The sequence below is a fragment of the Anopheles gambiae genome, chromosome X, assembly GCF_943734735.2.
Source record: "Anopheles gambiae chromosome X, idAnoGambNW_F1_1, whole genome shotgun sequence".
NCBI lineage: Eukaryota > Metazoa > Arthropoda > Insecta > Diptera > Culicidae > Anopheles > Anopheles gambiae.
The window spans coordinates 12358405-12378112 of record NC_064600.1 but is presented as its reverse complement, the minus strand read 5'-3'; the positions used below and the strand labels follow the sequence as shown (position 1 = coordinate 12378112).

Below are 19708 nucleotides of genomic sequence, written 5' to 3'. Positions count from 1 at the left end.
ATTTATCACAGCAGACAAATTAAGGACCAACAGTTAAAAAGGTGATATTTTCGAAAAATTGCATTAAAAACACACATACACACAAACACATGTATTCGGTAACAAATAGATGCTTTATTTTCTTGCACTCCTAGCTACTGTCCGTGCGTACGGGTAGACAGTTTTGTCGATTGCAATAAATAAGGAACCGGACGCAGTTTTGCTGTAAGCAACAAAAAAAAAACAACAACCGGAAATTGAGCACAGAGCACAAGCGATCGATTTGCAAACGGTTTCACTTACTTATTGAACAGACCGAAGTCATCTTTGGTGCCGGCGGAACAGTCGTTCCGCTTGTAGCTGTAGTAGGAGGAGCAGGCCGTACCCTCGAATATGTTCTGCCGATCGAGCGATGCGCGGAAGTATTCGACCGCCTTGAAGTGGCTGCAAATAAATTGCACTGCAAGGGTGCGAAAGGGAAGCACCGGTTTTTTTTTAGGACCATTTCGCTCAGCCTGCATTGCTCCATTTACTTACGGTACGCCTTGGTCGTGTCGTTGTTCACCAGCGGGAACTCGCAGCCCGGCTGCGGGCTGGCGCCACTGTTCGCGTAGTAATCCTGGTGGCCGAGGTTCATCGTCGTGCCGATGATGTTCTTGTCCGTGTGGATCGCCTGCACGAACCGGCCGTCCGTGCGATCGAGCCGCCGATCGGTCGACACCGGGATCGGCTTGGTGAAGGCCGGACCGGCCGGATCGAGCCCGATCACGCTCGGCACCTGGCCGCCCAGGTACGCGCCGGCAATGCCCGAGATGTGCGCGCCCATGCTGTGCCCGACCAGCGTCACCTGGTTGATGCTGAAGCCCTTCGTCAGTAGAAACTGCACGAACTTGCCGAGGTAGCGGCCCACCTTGGGCGTGTTGCGGGCGGCCAGATTGTACTCGACCAGCGCCAGCGGGCTCCAGTCGACCGCACAGATGTTGCCACCGATCAGCCGCACGTAGTCGGTGACGGTTTGCTTCACCCAGGTGCGGTTCACGTTGTCGGTCCAGCCGTGCGTGAGGAAGGCGATCGGTTTGGACGGGTCAAGCTTCTGCGTGATGCGCGGATCGTCCACGTACGCCTGGACGTACTCGGGCTGGTTGCTGGTGGGACGGCATCGGAAACGAGAACGTCAAAACCTCCAACCAGTAGCAGCAGCAGCAGCAGCAGCAGCATACTTACGTCGTTGCACACCAGAACGTTACATCCGTGCTGACGTCATTCGTGCCGAACAGCAGCTGGGAGAGCGTATTGCCAAACGCGCCAATGACGGTGCCGACTCGATTGGCAAGCAGATCGTCCTGGTCAGCGGCTGAAAGCGCACAGAAGCAACAAAAAAAAACAACAATTGCAAAAAAAAAATAAAACTCAAATCCAAAACCGAAGCCACACTTCACCGGCTGCGGAGGGAAAACGATATAGCCACTCACGGTCCAGCCCGTGGTCATTAGATTGCTGCCGATAAGGGGCAAAAGGGGCAAAAACCGCTCGCCCGATACGCGCACGACTATTGAAAGCCGGTGCGAGCACACGGATGCGCCTTAAAGTATGCTCAGCGTAGCAGCGTACCGGCGCTCCGAGTGCAACTGAACACGATAGAAACGTACGTGGAAATGGAAATAGGCTTCAAATTAAACTTACGAGTGGCAGCCAGAATGGGGGAGCCGGGGGCAGGGGTAGACACTATGCAAAACTCACGATAAAAAGTGGATACTCTGACGATACCGTGTAATAGCAATGGCAAAGAGCTCAAGCAAAAAAAAAAACAAAACAAAACAAAAAACCCTCAGCCAGACACAAAAGTACAGTGACGATGGGAAGCAAATGTACTGTTGTGCGCTCGGTTCGCAATCACCTGGTCGAGTGGATGGCTTGATCGGTACACGGTGTGCAACTAGGATCGCGCGCATGGATATGTTTCGCCTCAGCCGTATTTAATGAACACTCTTCATAATAGGGGAAAAAAACATAAACAATGACGGATCAGTTACATTTTGTTTATCATCACCGATCCCAACACAGTAAGGCATCATCCATCAATTACGTAATACGTAACTACGCTGATAGGGAGGGGGTGTCGTCAAACGTTACGATTTGTTACATGGAGGAGAGGGGGATCTTTTGTTACGTAACGCAAAACAAAATGTTTGTTTTTGTTTTTAGAATAACAAATAAGTAATAAACGAGGATTCTTCTTCGTAAATTAACAACCTACGCGGCTATGCCGCCCACTATCTCTACTTTTTATGTACTAGGCAGCTAAAAAGTTCGTTATTTGGACGTAATTTTATAAATACATCGAAAATGCAGCCGAAACTTTTGCAAACTTTACCAACTTTGTTCGTAACTTGTAATACATGCATAACATGTAAAACATCACATGTTCTGTGAAATAAAATAACCAATATGCAGATGAAAGAAAAGCTAAAGCCGAAACAACCTTTTTTTTAAAGAAGAACATATTTATGAAGGACCAAGAAGATGGCTGGATGAAAAACGCTTCTGATGATGGGGATGCATGAACATTGCAAGATTGCTACATTGAACAACTTTTTTGAATATAAAATATAATGTAACTTTTTTTTGTTAATTAAAAATATGATAATATACCAGAATAGCGTACAAAAGAAAAAAATAGGATTATTTCAATAAACTATTTTTTGTAGGAGGGGGTGGGATTCATCTGCTACGTAATTTAGGAGAGGGGGGGGGGTTTCTTCCAACGTTACAATTTGTTAAACCAAGGTAAGGGAGAGTGGGAGTCGAAAATTTGCAATTTTTGCGTTACGTAATTGGTGGGTGACGCCATAGAGAAATTTATAATAATTTTATTTTAATCAATTTAACAAGCCATTAGTTGATAAACTTCTAAAGCAGGAGGGTTCTTCGAACGTTCCAGTTTGTTGCACTAGCGGGGGAGGGGATCGAAAATTTGAAATTTTTGCGTTACGTTATTGATGGATGACGCCTCATAGGTTTGAAGCGAAGATTATCTGTTGCGAAACGCCTGAATGTATGCAATGTGCTTATAATTGGCTATTTTTATGCAAATGTAAGTACAACAACGCCTAAAGGTATGCAATATGTTATTTGATACCAGTTTTAGGACAGATTTGGATGTAAAAAGTTATAAAATTGTGGAAAAAATATAATAAATGGAAGAAAAACAATTCGCCCACTAAAATAAAAAGAAAACACAATAAATAAATATGTATAGCTCACAAGTCGCTAAGCCAATGCAGACAAAAAAACAGCGACGGTTTGCAATTTTACAATTTTACCGGTAATTTTAACTATATAGCCACTGATGGATGACGTAGATTCTTCAATACAGTTGAACCTGTTACACTAGTCACACTTACAGCTAACCATACTGTATATGTTTATTTTGAAGGATGTATTTTGATATGAAATAAACAAACATAAAAAAGGACTTGCTTTCGCAGAACCATCATGTCCACCGGGCAGCCGCCCGGTGTGGGCATGGTTCGGGGTCGTTCAATTGTCGAATCCATCACGCGGACGCAATAGCTCCACAAAAACCGTGTACCGGCGCGTTTAAAATAAGTAACCTGCTATCCGAGTACCGGGCCCGGGCGCCGGTCCCCAGCGAGAGTAATGAGAGCTACACTGTCCCGCTGCCCGCGAGGCCCCCCCCCCCCCCCCAAAAGCGGGTTTGCAGAACAACCAAACAGGAACGGCGGGAAGGGAATATAATCGGTAGCAAAAAGCACTGACTAGCATAAACAATCACACGAACACACAGGGGAGGGGGGGGGGGGGGGAGAGCAGGGTAAAATAACACAGCACAGGAAAGAAAAACGCTTCACTACTCTTCGACAAAATGTTACCCTGCGCAAGACCCACCCACAGCCTTCTGGCCTCCTGGCAGGGAAGAGTGGCATAGGAATGGAGCCGAAATTTATGTGCCCCTGTATTCCCTGCTCAGTTCGTAGGTAGAAGGATAGAAAATTCCGCGAACAGAAAAAAAAACAGCCCAAAACAAAGACGAGTGTCGAGCGAAACCAACAGCTTTACAATGGACAGTTCAATACCGCTTGACCAGTTTGGCTTTCTACCCGGTGCTTCGTTGCAAACGGGGCCCCATCATTTACTCTGCCGCTCTCACCGCCCGCGATGTACCAGCAAAGGGCAGGGCTTCTCGAAAAGCTGAACTATGTACTAGGCAGTGTTGGAGTTGTTGTTGTGGCTGTTGTTTTTTGTTCGCTCCCAATTTTTGCATATCCACCAGATCCCGAGCACCACAGGGGGATGCCAGTTGCAATCGTGGGAAATATGTTTGTGCTCCCCACGGTCATCAAACTTCCCTCCCCCGGCCCGCCATCTCGCGCAGGAATCATGTGCAAACGTACAGAAACCAGTTCAAAAACAAAACAAAAAAAAGAAAAAGGAAAACAAGCACATTTTCCAAGCAGCGTTAGGCTGTGAGATTTGTTTGCCGAGCTGTGTTTTTGTGCAGCATGTAAGATACTCTTTTTTGTTTTTGTTCGATTGTTTTGTCTGCCGGCAATTGTTGATTTGTTGTTTTGTTTTGCAGTTTTTTTTTTGTTGTTGCATGAAACTGAAGTGGCCAGCAGGGCCGGGACGTTCTGGAGCTGGCACAGTACGCTGGCCAGCATGTATTTAACGGCACGTTACACCCGATTTTTTAAGCGCTCTTTTTCCTTTTGTTTCAGTATATTCTTGTTCTCTCTTTCTCTCTCTCTCTCTCTCTCTCTCTCTCTCTCTCTCTCTCTCTCTCTCTCCTCTATTGTACAGCTTGCACACGGACAATGGACACAACAGTGGAGCGATACTGATGAAATATTACGTTGCAAATGGGACCGATCCCGCTCATGCCATGGGAACTGATAGGCGGGTTGGCATTACAAAAGCGAATCCGCTGCCACCGGCCGCTGGCCCGTGGCAGCGGAAACGATTTGCAGCAAGTGTTGGGTGGCTCATTTCCGATTACAATCCGACAATCGTTCACTGCCTGCGAACAAGCCGGCCGTAAGCTTGCACGTAAGAAAATGTTTGCACCGTCCCAACGCAAAAGTAAGCGAATGACAAAAAAAAAGGCCTCAAGATGCTGTACATTTTTGCAAATGACAATCTTCAAGCAGAGTGCAGTGTCGTCTCGTAGCTAACGGGGTTTTTTTTTTTGCGCGTAGGCAAAAAGTGATAATAAGGCAGAGATTAAAACTAACAGGCAAACCGAGGCGGTGAGCGAAGTAACACGCAAAACAAACGTGTGTGTGTGTTTGTGTGTGTGTGTGTGTGTGTGTGTGTGAGAAAGACAGAGAGGGAAACGGATTAACCATCTTTACGCCGTTGATGGCAAGGGCAGAAAAAAAGCGCCTGAATTGCTGCAAACACGCGTTCCGGTCGGAGCGTTACAAACCGCGCCATCTAGGTGGGAGGCACCGAACCGAAACCGGAGCTTCCGACCGCCAACGGGTCAATGGCAATAATGAATAGCATTACGCACGGTGGAATGTATTTTTCCACTTCGCCGCCTGCCGGCGTGCGTTCCGGCAGCGTTTCCTAGCTTTGATAGATGCTTCCTGCAGCGTGATTGTTAGCTCATCATAATTGCGTACCGTCAGCCGTCAGAGGAAAGAAAGAGAGCAAAAACTCACACACACACACACACACAAACATTCTGAGCAGAAGATTTGCACCCTTTTGCCCTGTTAGAGCCTCGGGTCTCGGGATGTGGAGTGCTGCAGAAAAGAGCATAGCAATGTGGTAACGGTTTTGCAAGCGGGACAGCGCACCAAGCAGCTCTTTCGCTTTACGATCGGAACCTACACAGATACACATGCACATATTGCTACACTTTTGCAGACCTGAGAAGCCCTCTCTCTCTTCCCCCCCCCCCCCCCCTCTCTCTCTCTCTCTCTCTCTCTCTCTCTCTCTCTCTCTCTCTCTCTGGCAGCACAACACGGTAATCTATTTGTTTGCGCTACAATTTACGGCTGGCTTCATTTGAATTTAATAAATCAAAAATATTACCCTCGGCGGTATGATTAATCTGCCACGCCACCCCGTTACCCGGGAATATAGTCGGCACCAGGGAAGGGAACCGGCACACACATGGTGGGGGAGGCCCCAAACCTAATGGTACGTTGCGAGCGACGTCGGCAGGTCCTTGGTCCCGTCGAGCCGTCGGTTTTGGGTCCGATGCCCGCCTGCCCAAGGAAGACGCCCTCAGCCAGTCCATCATCGGGTCTCGCGCTGCTGAAGCAATTTTCACTTGCATCTTCCGGTACCGCCCGGACCCGTGTGTGTGTGTGTGTGTGTGTGTGTCTCGAATGATGGGGTTAGGTGTGCAGAGAAACTACCACCACCAGCACCAATTCGTCTGTTAAATATTTCGCGCGGCCCTGGAGCGGCGACGACGTACCCAGCTACATGTGCTTCACGACCAGGGGCGCCACGATATGAAATAGCGATGAGAGGGTGCAATAAAAGTGAACCACCCCTCAAACAAAAAAAAACCAGCTGCTACGAGCGGGAACGACGCAAAAAGGTGAATCACGTGCCTCACGCCGCTTATCTCCTGCTAACCAGAGGGCGAAGTCTTGGAAGTCGCTCGAAGTCGACGGGAAAGATTCTACTGACACATACGCAGATGAGTAATTTTTTTTCAACGGTTACGTAGTGTGTTTGTGTCTACTAATATCGTTTTTTTTTTTTGAAAATGAACCATCTGACACTGTTTTAGCAAAAGCAAACGCCGAAATGTATGCAATTTGTGTAACATTTCACTCCTAATCATACGAGGACATCAGCATGTCAGCAAACGTTCATCAACTGTGCTTTTTCTTTTTCTTAGAATCTCTCTTTCACTCTCTCTCTCTCTCTCTCTCTCTCTCTCTCTCTCAGTCTCTCTCTCTCTCTCTCTCTCTCTCATGTTCTCTCACATTCTGTTTTATCTTCTTTTTTCTGTGCCCTCATTCTCACACCCATTACTTCTGCTTCGTTAAAACTTTACGAGCGCTTTAGACTGACCCTTCCGATAGGCCCTAACTAACAAGCCTAACTACCGCAGGCCACTGAGCAAGACGTGAAATTTCGGGCATACTTTTATGCACTTAATTATGCTGAAAATGTCCCACCGACTGTTCGCCCATAATGAACCGCTGGCAAGTGTGCGAATGCACTGCCACCGAGCTGCTGCTCCTGCTGCTGCTGCTGCTGCTTCGTTAAATACAAACGGCAACACATCTCGCGCACATTGTGTCCGTCCTCCGCTCACGCTTCCAACATTCCGCGTACCGCCCTTCTCGCTGCCTCGCCCTTTCGCCCTAGCCTGTCCGCAAATTAACGAGCGAACCGAAAAGGTAACAGAGTCGTACAGATCAATGCGGTCAAGCGAAAGAATTTAACAAGCAATCATTCCCGGGGTCTGCGAAAGCTCCCACCCACACACACACACACAGACACCCACAGACATGCACGGAATCCGGAAGAGCGGAGCGGGCCGCCAGCCAGCGAACCAAAATGTAGCAGCATAATCTGCTGCTCGCCTGCTGTAAATGTTCGCGTATCGCTTCCCAGGCCAAAACGGATCGGTTTAATCCTTAATGCAACACGAGGTTAAATAAAACTGCTTCCCGGGCAGAGTGGTAGGTACCACGACCAGGCCATTGGAGCGATTGGACGCGACGCGACCATCAAACGACACTCTTTTCGGCTCTGCGTTAACGTGTTCTGGCGTTCTCACGGCTGGCGGGTGGATGTGATGTTATCCTGAATTTGACGCTTTTCAACCATGACCCCTGGCGAAACCGGTTCAAGGTGCGGCCCGGCAGGTTCATTCTACACCCACCGGCACCGGTGATGGGTGGCAGGGGAAAGCATAATAAGAAACATAAAATAAAAACATTTCCCTGCTGATGTAAGCTCGGGCAAGCGAGAGAGCAATGTGCTCCTAGCTTGCTGTGACGTATGTGTTTTCTTCGCATGCAAGCAAATCATCAGTAACGAGCGGCGATTTCAAGATGGGTAAAGGTGGATTCTTTTTCCCTTCCGCAGGGGCTCGAATTCATATTGATTATGCGTTTGATGAGGCATGAGCTACTTACTAAGGAACGGCAGTAAGTCATCCTGGCGCGCGCTGAAATCTGCCATCGAGGAGGAGAAGTTCTGAAAGTGGAGGAAAGAAAGAGAATACTAGTTGAAGAGCGATACGCAATCAATGTTATCCTTTCCTGTGTGGCTTTCAGCTCAACGGGCTTTAGGAAATGTAAAATAAGAACATTTTGTGAGCAGCATTGCATACCTTTAGGCGTATATCGTTTTTACTCGCATTAGAATGCTTTACCCCACTTCCCAGTTGATTGGTTTTACCTTCAAATTAAGCGTACAAGTGTTCGCAAATCCACGCAGCAGTAATCCTGCTTACCATATTAAGACAAACATCGCAAGCACGGCAGCACGCACTGCGCACGGAGCGCCGTTTTAGCGCCGTTCTATCTGCCACTAATAACGTGCGGCGAAACGGCAAAGAGTAGCAAGCGATCGGGACAGCCACGCCCTACCCACTGCCCGATCGCTTCGCGCGGGCAACAGTAGTAACCGAAACAGGGGCGATGTGGCAACTCTTTTGTCCGGCGTCTTTTTAATAATAAACGGATTATATTATGAACCGCTTTACACAAGCGCGCCCGTCACCGTGTGGACAAGATGGGGTCGAACTGACTGCGGTGAGGTGGAAGCAAAAAGATTATCCCAAACGTCCCTGCCAGTCCGGTTCCACGTTCCGGTGTGCAACGGTGGCGTCGCCGGGCGTAGGGATTTGCCGAGCGAAAACTTCACGAATTTATGAGACAGCCGAGCGGGCGAGCACCCCGGGCAGCGTACAGCCGGGAGGATTTAGTCCTTCCTTCTTTGGCGGGTACGTACGGAGCTTACCCCACCGCCCAACGATGAGCTTTTTTTTTTGCTATTCTTTACTTTCTCTCCCCTTCTCACTGCACACACACGCCGTCTTGCTGCTGCTGCTGCTGCTTCGCAATGCCCGGCTCCCTGCCATCGTTCACGCTAAATGATATATTAGGATGACAATGGACAATATTATCTTAGATTCTTGCTGCACCTTGGGGCGGTGAGCGCACCCGCTCATCTCCTGGCGCCCGGGCACCCCCGGGAGTGAAAAATGCGGCAAGATGAAGTGTGAGCAACGGTTTCGGGTTTGCCGCTGCGGGCGGCTAATAGAAAGAACATCTTCACGGGAATTCAGCGCCACCTTCACCGGGCGTAGCAAGTGGCTGTTGGGTGTTGGTGAGCGAACCGTACACGTTACGTGCCAACGGAAAAGGCCGCAGGAAGAGGGCTGATGAAACGGGCGTGGTGGCGAAAAGGGGGAAGGAAATAGAAAATAATCGCCCAGCTGTGCTGACGTCCGAGAATAAAAGGGAATGTGTCCTTTACCGTTCATTGGCCTCCCCTCGCACTGCTTTCCCCTGGTTTTGCGGTGAGTGGTTGAGGAAATGACATTTTCGTTCTCGACAATTCCCACGCCCTCTGCCCGTGTGTTGCCATGCGAATGTGCCGAGACGGGGGTTGCACCAGTGCCCCGTGGAAATGATGAGAGATGGCAATGATTCAAGATTCGACACGAAGCCATTTCTCATGGTACGCTTCCTGTTATTTTTCTTCCTCCGTTGCCGACATTTTTATACTGTCCCTGTTTGGTTCAGGTGGGGTGTGGTGGAGTGGAATTCAATCTCGGGAACCTGTTGAGCAATGCTGGATGCTGGCTGAGTATCGCAGCGGGCTGAGGGGATGAAAACCAACCCCCACCCGGCTGCGAAGCGTCGGACAGTGTCGGCTGGCAGCGCTTTATCGAAATTATGGATTGGCTACCGTCCGAGCCGGAACAGGTGCGAACGGCTTCCATTACAATAGTTTGTAAAATGGAAGAAACATTGTTCCGTTTGTCTTATTTTTTTTTTTTCACATCCTCCCGCTGGGTGTGCTCGCAGTCGCGGAAAGGTCGAGCGGCACTAATCAAGCGCTGCCGCGAAGTGCTACTGGGTACAGCACGGATGTGCCGTAGCACATAAATCGTTCAATTTCCGTTTGTTGCTTTCCTTTTCCGCTGTCAAACATTACACTGGCAGAAAGGGAAGATTCTTTTCCTTTTCCGAGGCTACGGTCGCATTGCAACGGTTCAGCGGGACGAACCCGTTTTCGAAAACTCATGTAGCTTGCTTGTATCGGTACACGCTCAGAAGCAGGATTGAAAGTGGTTGAAGTATGCTTTTTTACCATTTTTATAATTTTCATCCTAATAAATACTGCCTTTTTGTGAAATGCAACAATACATCAGAAATAAGACTTTTTTGCCACAATTACAGGCAGATTACTCTTCATTCTGTAAAACTATCCAATCCAATAAGCAATGAAAACTATCCAAAGCAATACAACAAAAAATCCAATACGCCTAGATTTAGGCATTGCTACCAGATAAGAAGTTTGAACTACCGTAACGCCTATATTTATGCTGCAAAGTCCTATTATTAATCAAATCTAGGGGACCTTTTTCATTTGCAATCAGTGCTGTCACCTTCAATGTCATGAACAAATCTGACTGAAACAAAATCCATGTCAGCGCCACGTACTCAATTGTCATAATCAGATGTGATACTCAAACAGTTGGTGTGACCAACACATACTTGGTGACTTTATAGCAACTAACACTTGATCAGTCATGTTGTCATGACTTTTGTTGTTGCGATGTGTTGTTGTGATCAGATCTGCAAAATGTCACTGACACAGTCAAGATAAATTCCCACTGAAACAAAATCATATCAGCGTCACGAGCATTACTAAGATGATCAGAGGTGAGGCTCAAACGGTTGTTGCGACCATCACATGCTTGGTGACATTTTTTTGGTCGCGATATTTTCAGTCGGTGATCATCACGATAGTCGTGGGAGACATGCGATGCTTGCGAGTGGTTCCAACGAACAAAATGAGCATGGTTTCTCGCTCGGTTTGACCCAACAGACCATCAAACCAGACAGAGCGAGAAAGCATGCTTATTTAGTTGATTGGCACCACTCGCCAAGTATGTTCTAAGAAAATTGAACGAAAATGTCATGACCATGAGAGTGACCGAGAGTTTGGTACCAACAAAAGTGTCATCCAAGCATGTGATTGATCCACTAACTGTTGAAGTCTCACCTCTGATCATCTCAGCTGTGTACGTGAGCTGCTTTGAGCTTCGTTTCAGTCATGAGTGTTGGTGGCTGAAACATTTGGCAGCACTGCTCAGAGCCAGAAAAAAAAAACATGATTATGCATGTCAGCCAGAGTATCGGGCTGTACCTAAGCACTCGCATGTCGCGTTAGGCATGCCATGACGTACTTCCATTGCGCACCAAGCTACCACGGATATGTTCATTTTATTCGGTGGTGATCGTCACGTGATGCGCATGACATTTTGCAGCACTGGCAGTAACAAACATCAAAAAGCCTAGATGTATGCTTTGTTGTTTGTGCTTTGTTTGTTAAACAATTACAAATTACAAAACGCCTGGGTGTATGTAATGCTACCAGACTAATAATCAAACATACCGTTACGCCTAGATTTATGCTGCAAAATGCCGATTTTAAACAAACCAAAGGACCCCTTTTAATTTGCAACCCTTTTTCAATCCAAGTTTATCATTCGACGATAAAATGCAATACTGATCTGTGTTAGATGTTAAATTTCTTTTGCAACTCCCTCTCCACCCACGGTCACATGCAAGCTGCAACAATCTATTCCTTTCCCACGTTGAGAGCATGTGGAAAAACAACAACCTCACAACCTTTCCTTCCCTGCCAGCAGATTCTTACCATTTTGCCACAATCCACTTCTACAGCTAATCCCAGCACAAACCATCGCTGGCCATTCGTCTCATCGTTTGCTCGTCTCATCCGCTCATCCGTTCATCGCTCATCATCCCCCCCCCCCCCCCCCCCTCTGGCCCAACCTCATCCGACCGGTCCCGTCCACGGCTGAGACACTTCATAGTGCCGAGCGAGTAACCTGTCCAATAAAGCCACTCGAGAATCAATCATGCAAACATATTCAATAAGTTACCTAACTTTATTACATTCCACCTGGTACGCCCGGGTACGGATGGTACCCCGGTTACCGTGCCGTTCCTGCCAGGACGACAGCAGGTGCAGTGCTCGAGCAGCTCGCCCCACACGTAATCGGGAGGATGTAAAGGAAGGAAGAATGTGTTTGTGGCGGGTGTGGAGGGGACCAATTCAATCTGTCTTCCTTGTGCGCGTCCGTGCGCAATCCTGTTTAAGAAAATTTCATATTGTTTTCTTTTCGTTTGCCTTTTTTGTTTCTATTTAGATTTTTTTTTTTGTTCCTCTCGACCAAAGGAAGTTCCTGCAAGCTTTTCCTTATCCCGAGCAATGCTTTTGATGTGTGCAGTTGTTTCTGTGGCTCTTGCGCTTTTTTTTTTGGTTCGCGTGCTGTATACTACCCCTTCCTCGCTTCCTCTCCACCACTACCGGGTGTAGTTGCAGGGGTAGGAGCGGAAGGAGTATGTGTGTGCCGCAATGCATGCAAAATGCCGAAAGATTCGGGCAACTTCCCACAAAAAAGCCACAACACACACACACACACGATCTGCTTTTGCCGCGGTCCTTGGTTGGGGCGGAAGGGGATGACTTCAAACTAGCCCGGGAAGCCCCAGCCGGGGAGAAGAAACACATAAAATGAAATACGAATGCAGTGTAGTATCGTTTTGCCCCGGACAAACGCACGGACCGAAGAGCGGCGATGTACATTGCGAGTGCTTGCAGCGCCAGCAATTCGAAGGCAAAGCGGGCGCCGCACACACGGAGAGACAGGGGAGTGGGAGAAACCACCCGCTCGCAAGTTCTTAATACAGTGAAGCATTTCTTTTTCGGCGCAGCGCTGTGGGAGGGGGGGGGGGAACCGAATCGGCGAGGAAGTCGTTACGCAAAACATGCTTCAAAAGTGCTCTACACAACTGCACGTAACGTTTCTGGATCTGCTGGCGGCCAAGTTTGCTTCACTCGTTCTTGCTCCCGCACTGCATGGGCGGATGACATCCGACCAAATTGGTGCGGTGCTTGTTGGCCACTTTGCACACACACACACACAAACACACCGGAGTCGTTTGTGGTGTGATTGTGAAGCGTTGAAGAAAAAGAATTTAATATATTATTTGCAATAACAACGTAAAGACGCATCGGTGAACGATGGCAGCCTTGTTTTTACTCGACCATTGTAAAAGGTCAGTTTTTATTTCGTTATTGCAGATGGTATGCATAGCTTCAGTAGAGTGTCCCTACAATGTTGCCTTACACGTTACATTGTTTAAAGAAAGTTTAGAATTTATACCGTAAATCATCCCTAACTCATTGCTTTAGAATAGTGGTGGGAGCAATTCCAATCAGCATTGACTCCAGAAATGGAATTAGCTTCCGAATGAGAATCAGTTTTTCAATTGAAATAAGAAGCTTCAGAAGTAAAATGCTGTGCAATTGTTTTCACATAGATCTTTAATTGAGTAAAAGTACAGATTAGTCCCTGCCAGCGCTATACAGCGCATAAAGGTAGGCAATATTGGTTTTTACTCAGGATGGATGACTTCGGCCGTATTGCTTACGTATGCAACATATTACCTTTTTAAAATTACAGTGATAATCAAATGAAACAATAATTGCAAAAACACGTTCACAAAAAAAACAACATTCAGGGTTTCCCACGATTAATTGGTCAGTTCCCATAATTGTTTGGGCTCGTCCCGCGATTTATTCATCGTATCCCATAGATTTTTGGTTCGTTCCCATTATTGATTGGTATCGTCCGATTGGATATTAATCCAATTGGACCAAAAACTTCTAGAAAACGGCCATAAAATCGTAGGAACGCCCCAAAAAAAAAATGGGATCCAACCAAAAATTGATGGGAACCAACCAATTAATCGTGGGAAACCCTGCATAACAAAAAAAATAAAGAGAAAAAAAGTAAACAAATAATTCATTATGTACAATTCATAATGAATCTGTCAACATATCCTTCTGACTAAGGACCTGTTCAGATAGAATTCGGTCACCAAGTTTTATTTTTCCAGCGACATTTATGGCAACAAGATGTATAGCTTAAAACATGCCCGTTATTGGTTCAAGCCCCGAATGGACCGTACTCCTATACGTCGGACTGACTATCCTGCTATGGTAATCAATAAGTCGCTGAAAGCTAAGTCCACTAAGTGTACAGACAGGCCGTTGAGCCAAAGAAAAAGAAGAAGTTTAGTTTTGAATAAGGTGACAAGTGGTAGCATGTGAAACTTTTTCATGATTATTTGAGATTATTAGAGCAGGCTATTCAATTTTGCAACATTTCCTACATGAACGTGCATTTGTTCAATAGTTATTAACGTTAGAATTACAGTGTTGAAAAAAAAGTTGCTCAAACACTCGCAAAGTCCAGCCACTAGACCGGAAAGGGAAAAATCGAAACTTCTTTAAAATTGAAGCTCTTGGTAAAAAAATCATATTATTAAAGCATAATTCAATGTCTTCAACAAATAAAAATACCATTTTGCTGAGAAATTTGCCGGCAAATTGAAGTAATGACAAATCATTGGCAGGCACAGGCACAAAACACGGGCTTGCATAACCAATGAAACAATAAACTCAATCATTTGTAACAGCACCTGTTTAATAGGGCCATATCGGTTAGTAACTAAATTTAAAAAAAAAATCCTTAGTAAGCTAATTTTTCCTGCTATCAAGGGTCCATGGCTCAGTAAAGATCTGACCAGCTGTGAGTTTTAATTCAGTAACTGTTGGAAAGTGTTAAAATGGTATAGGTATTTACAGCCTGTGAACTGTTCTGAATTTTGGCCTGTGGCAAAATGAAAAGATTTGGCAACATTTCAACAAAAATTGCTTTAGAAATTGCATATTACTGGAGAAAAGATTGTGCGGAATATATCGGTACATCGGTTTTGCGAAATCTAATACAGTCGTTGCCACCCAATTTTGGCTCTAAGGCAGCATTGTTTGACTGTGGTAGAAATTATGTCATAATGTATTTGAGCAGTTTTATGACAACTGTTATTTGACATAACCAAAATACTGCAAAAACTTTGTAATTTGATTGATTTTTGTAAAACAAAAACATTTAATTAATACCAAAGCCATTGTTTACACTTGGATGCGGATGATAACTCATGTCATTAAAACTTCCAAAATTTGCAGAAAAATGGTTATGTTTTAAATTATATCAATGAAATTATGAACTACTTCACTTCAACTCAAAAGTTTTGGAACGCACAGTTTCAGACATAACGTTAAATTTTGTAAATAAAACAATAAACGAAAAAAATGTATGTCTTAGAGGCAAACATTGTGATCCACGGTCAACAATTGGTGCCTTAAAGGCAAACATAGAAGAGCTATGTCCAAAATATGGTGCCAACAGCTGTAATACTTTAAGACGTAATGTTAATCACAATAAACGATTCTACCAAAAATTAATTCTTCACTTTTACCCACAGTTGAATTTCATAAGAAAGAATCACCTGGTCATAGAAGGCTCGAGTACAGCTAGCAGAACCTTCCAATTGATTGTCAACTAGCTGTGCAACTGCACATAGTGCACAAAGGGGAGACCATAGCCTAAGCTCGATAAATTGCCCAAAGTTCTGCAATCGACATTTTCGCAGCAAACGGTTATCGGTCCACCGAACGTCACCTTGGTAATGTGGGTGCTAAAATCAATGCTTACTGGCCACATCATAAAAGACTGTTGTCCACCGAAAATCCCCCATCATTTGACACCCGACAGCGTCCAGTTGTGAACTGTCAAATTGATGAAATGCACCTCCAATATCACCCTCGGCACAAACGCGATAAAAGCAGCGCAGTTGTCAGGCAGAATAAAATGGCAGGTGCCAAACAAAACTGTGCTGGTCACTGGAAGAACTGGGCTTTTTCGTGCCTTTTTTTTGTTGGTTTTTTTTTTTTTGTTACTTCCTGCCCACTCCCGCGATCGTTCTTACTTACCGTGCTGATGCCAAAGTCGAACGGTGCGGCACTGACGGGCGCTGCTAGTGGTGCAACGGCGGCAACCAGCAGCACTGCCAACCCGTACGCCAGCCAGCGGGCGACATGTGTGACGGGAAAAAGGCAAAATTCCTCCCTGCTGCTGGGGTTGGGACGGGCGTGAACCGGACCGGGGGCGGAAATGGGAGAACAAAAACACAGAGAAAGCATGTTAGTGGAAAATCGCCGGGTGGGATGTTGCAGAGAATCCCCGTAAGCGTTCGTTGATTTATGCAAAAATGCTGTAAACCGGCGCCAAATCAAATCTCGCCAATGTTGGCAGTGGGACAGCACGGTGCACGGTGTGCTGGTGCAAAAAGGAAGTGTTTTCCGACCGTTGGTTTGTGTGTTTGTGCACACTGCCAACCGCCCCGGGGACCAACGACCCCAAGGGCAAGGAAACGCGTCCGGTGAGAAAGGAGACAATGTCCTTCTTCGCTTCGCGTGGTGCCCGCGGAAAGGTGGGTGCTTTAACGTTTGCTCCCGCTACTTACCGCAAGCGCGTGAAAGATTTCCTCATCCTTGCAAGATGTATAGCGTAGCGTGGTTTCGAGGTTTGATTGTGGGTGTAGTTTTGTTGGTGGATTGTTGGCTTGTTGCTTTACAATGGCAGCTACGATTTCTGCTGCACCTGCCTCGAACCGTCAACACAAGCCGCCTGCACAAACACTTTCGACACTTATTTCCACCGCGGGGAAATACTTTTCTCTGTGTAATCACTTGTTTTCTTCTTCCACCAGGCACAGGACTTTAGCTGCCGTTTGCGCTCTCACTCTTCCGCCGGCTAGGTTTGACTTGTGAATTCTCAGCTCACCGACAAACCCGATGTAGGCATTTGGTTGAACGAATCGATCAGTTTGTATCTGCAAGGGAAGGGGCAAGAAAGAGGGACACAAATTAATAAAACGGTTCAGCAACACGGTTTCAAATCATCGCACAGAACGGCACTCCAACTCCAGCTCCAGCTGCCAATTATACAGGAACGCTAGTTTTGGGATGTTTTGTGGGACAAATGATTTCACCTGCACAGCCGCTTCGAGCGAACTTCGTCTTTATGTAACCACCCAAAGCCCTTCCTCGAAACTGTCCGTTCTGTGCGATTCGCTGGCCGCTTTTAAGGAAGCCCTTTTTCTGGGGACGGCACCCTGCGGGAAGCCTCGTTGATACAGTTCGGCACGTGCTGATCGGTTTGCGTAAAGCGGCCAGCATTGTTGTTTGGCTCCCAATAAAAAAATTGAAAATAAAAAAAACACACAAACACACACAGTACAGCGCACTCCAACCGGATCCGCTGCCCGGTGAATGAATCGTATCGATTGAGATTGAGACACAGCCCACGAGACAACCTGTATCAATAGCTCATCGGCGACGCTGGCCCAAAAACATGCCAAAAACAGAACAACAATCCAGAATCTAGAACAAGGCTCCGCACTGTTTAGCGCGCCCGGGAGTGTGCACCGTGCGGGCAGCTTTGGCCCCCGGGCTCGATAACCTTCAAATAACATTTGCGCGCGAAAGTTTCTCGAACGCTCCAACAAGAGCGGGCGGCGCTCGAGAATTTGGAGCCCGGCGCCGCCAGATTCTTGGGCCGAACTTTCTACTCATTTCCATAGTGTCCATCGGTGCGCGATCGCGCCCGAAAAGGTGTCAACTGGAGGTGTCGGCTGGGACCATTTCTTCTAAGGCTAGATCTCTGGGGCCCGACCCGAAAACCTCATTCGCGACACACACACACACACACACACACAGCTGTTTGCGAATCGCAGAGTTTTGATTGTAGCAGGCAGCGCGCGACTTGGCGAAGCGTTGAGCGCTTTTGGAGATGAGGCGAAGAAACGCCCTGATTCGACACTTTCTCCCGCAACAGGGCACCTGCCCGTGTCCGGGGCCATCCGAGCGACATTAAATTGACACACATACCGGCCAAACCGGTGGCGTGGTTTGTTTTTTTTTTCGGGAACCACGCAGTTTGTTTTTCAATGTTGCTTCTTCCTTTTTTTTTTTTTTTGTTGGAAGTTTCTTCTGTCGCTTCTCGTTTGTTCTGTTGCGACTAACACCTGCACAGACACACAAACACAGCGTATCAGTGACATACTTTTTTCGCCCTCTCCCTCGCCCGTTGCGATCTGCGATCGCATTAACACCTGCACAGCAAGATCGGTAGTGTCGCGAGGAGGGGTGGGGTGGGGGGACGCACCCATGAACTTGATCTTCGCGCGGCTAGGTTCACCCGACCAACCCGACGGTTGTGTACATATTTATCAAAAGCGCATTCCAACCAACGTATGCGTGTGTGTGTGTGTGTGTTCACAACGCACCTCAACACTTCCTGCGCAGCTTCCTCCGCGTCCGGGCCTGCCTGGTTGCGCACGCTTGCTTCGCCAAGCGCAAGAACACGGCCACGTGAATTCGCCCGACAAATCAGCACGTGCTGCCCGGCCCGACTAATACAACGGCACCTCTTTTATTGTTTTGCTTTGTTTTGCTTGCGCGCTGTAGAACGCACCACTACGCCACGCGCGACACGCAACACTCAACTGGACGTCCGGCACAGACTCCCGCGGGCTCGGGATCGGTTTCGGGAGTCAGTCTTGTGTTGTTGTTGTTTTTTTACCCACTTTCTATGTATTATTCGCCCGTCCTCGCCTTTCCCATCACCGAAAAACTGTCGCGCCCAAAACGAAAACACCTGCAACAGGTTTTCATCGCTCCGTCTCGCTTTCCCACCCCCCCCTTTCCGGCTGCATCGCATATTTGTTCCCGGGATGCCAAAGGCGCAAGACGGCGGTGTACCGGATCTTTCACCGGTGCCGGAATGGTGCGCGCTGTGCCTCTTTTGTTGTGACAGTAAGCAAACCGTAACGCCCGTACCCACTTTCGAGACGCACACGCGCCACCATCACGCCATCACGGTTCCGATCGGTTCCGTACGCACAGGTAAAATTGTCCACAGGCACCGGGGATGGGCGTGTAATTTCTCTTCCAATCGGGTGGGGTTACTTTCGGCCCGGCACGGCCATTCGGTGTTTGTGCCTGTCGTACGCGCATTTACCGTACCGGCTTATCTACACGCAGCGCGTAGTGCGCTGTTTCTAGTAGACATTGTTTTTTTTTTGTTTTGTTTCTCCCTCTATCCTACTATCCTACCGAGCCATTAAACCGTACCGACTGTGCGAACAACTTACCCTGTTGTGTGCGTGGTGTGCTTTGTTCAGCGCGGTTGTCCAATGTCCAAGGAACTCTCGAAGACTTCCCCTGGGGATGGATGTGTGATCTGCACGTCTAGAGCGGCGAGCGCTTTCTGAACTCCTGATAATCTGTGCACTTCTACCTAGTATATATCTAGTCGCTACCCGGCCGCCGGCCAGTTCTATCTTGCTACACTTTCCTGCTCGCTCGCTGTCTCGCTCTCCCTCTCTAGTGTGTCTACAGTCCCGCGCACCAGCAAAACCAGAATCCCAGATCCACACATCCACTCAGCGGGTCAACGACATGGGCAGCTCCATAAACAAGGGATTCGCCTTAAAACCGCCGTCTCTGGACCACCGGCGCAAACGGGCAACTCAATGTAGCCCCATCGATT

General features: G+C 47.4%; 1 protein-coding gene across 5 annotated transcripts; it reads right to left on the bottom strand.

The window, feature by feature from the left end:
* Positions 1–90: 90 nt before the first annotated feature.
* LOC3289729 (phospholipase A1 3) lies at positions 91–19421 on the bottom strand. 5 transcript variants are annotated; one of them, XM_559324.5, is made up of 8 exons: positions 19311–19421; positions 16620–16988; positions 16087–16228; positions 8115–8175; positions 1204–1333; positions 517–1124; positions 283–439; positions 91–202 (listed from the first exon to the last, which is right to left on the bottom strand). In XM_559324.5, exons 2-8 carry the CDS (start codon positions 16643–16645, stop codon positions 115–117), a joined length of 1212 nt encoding a protein of 403 aa, XP_559324.5. In that variant the 5' UTR covers positions 16646–16988; positions 19311–19421; the 3' UTR covers positions 91–114. The 5 variants fall into 5 exon arrangements, with proteins under 5 accessions (XP_559324.5, XP_061509902.1, XP_061509882.1 ...); XM_061653918.1 differs by lacking the exon at positions 19311–19421 and adding an exon at positions 18444–18599; XM_061653898.1 differs by lacking the exon at positions 19311–19421 and adding an exon at positions 17148–17258.
* Between the last annotated feature and the right edge of the window lie 287 nt (positions 19422–19708).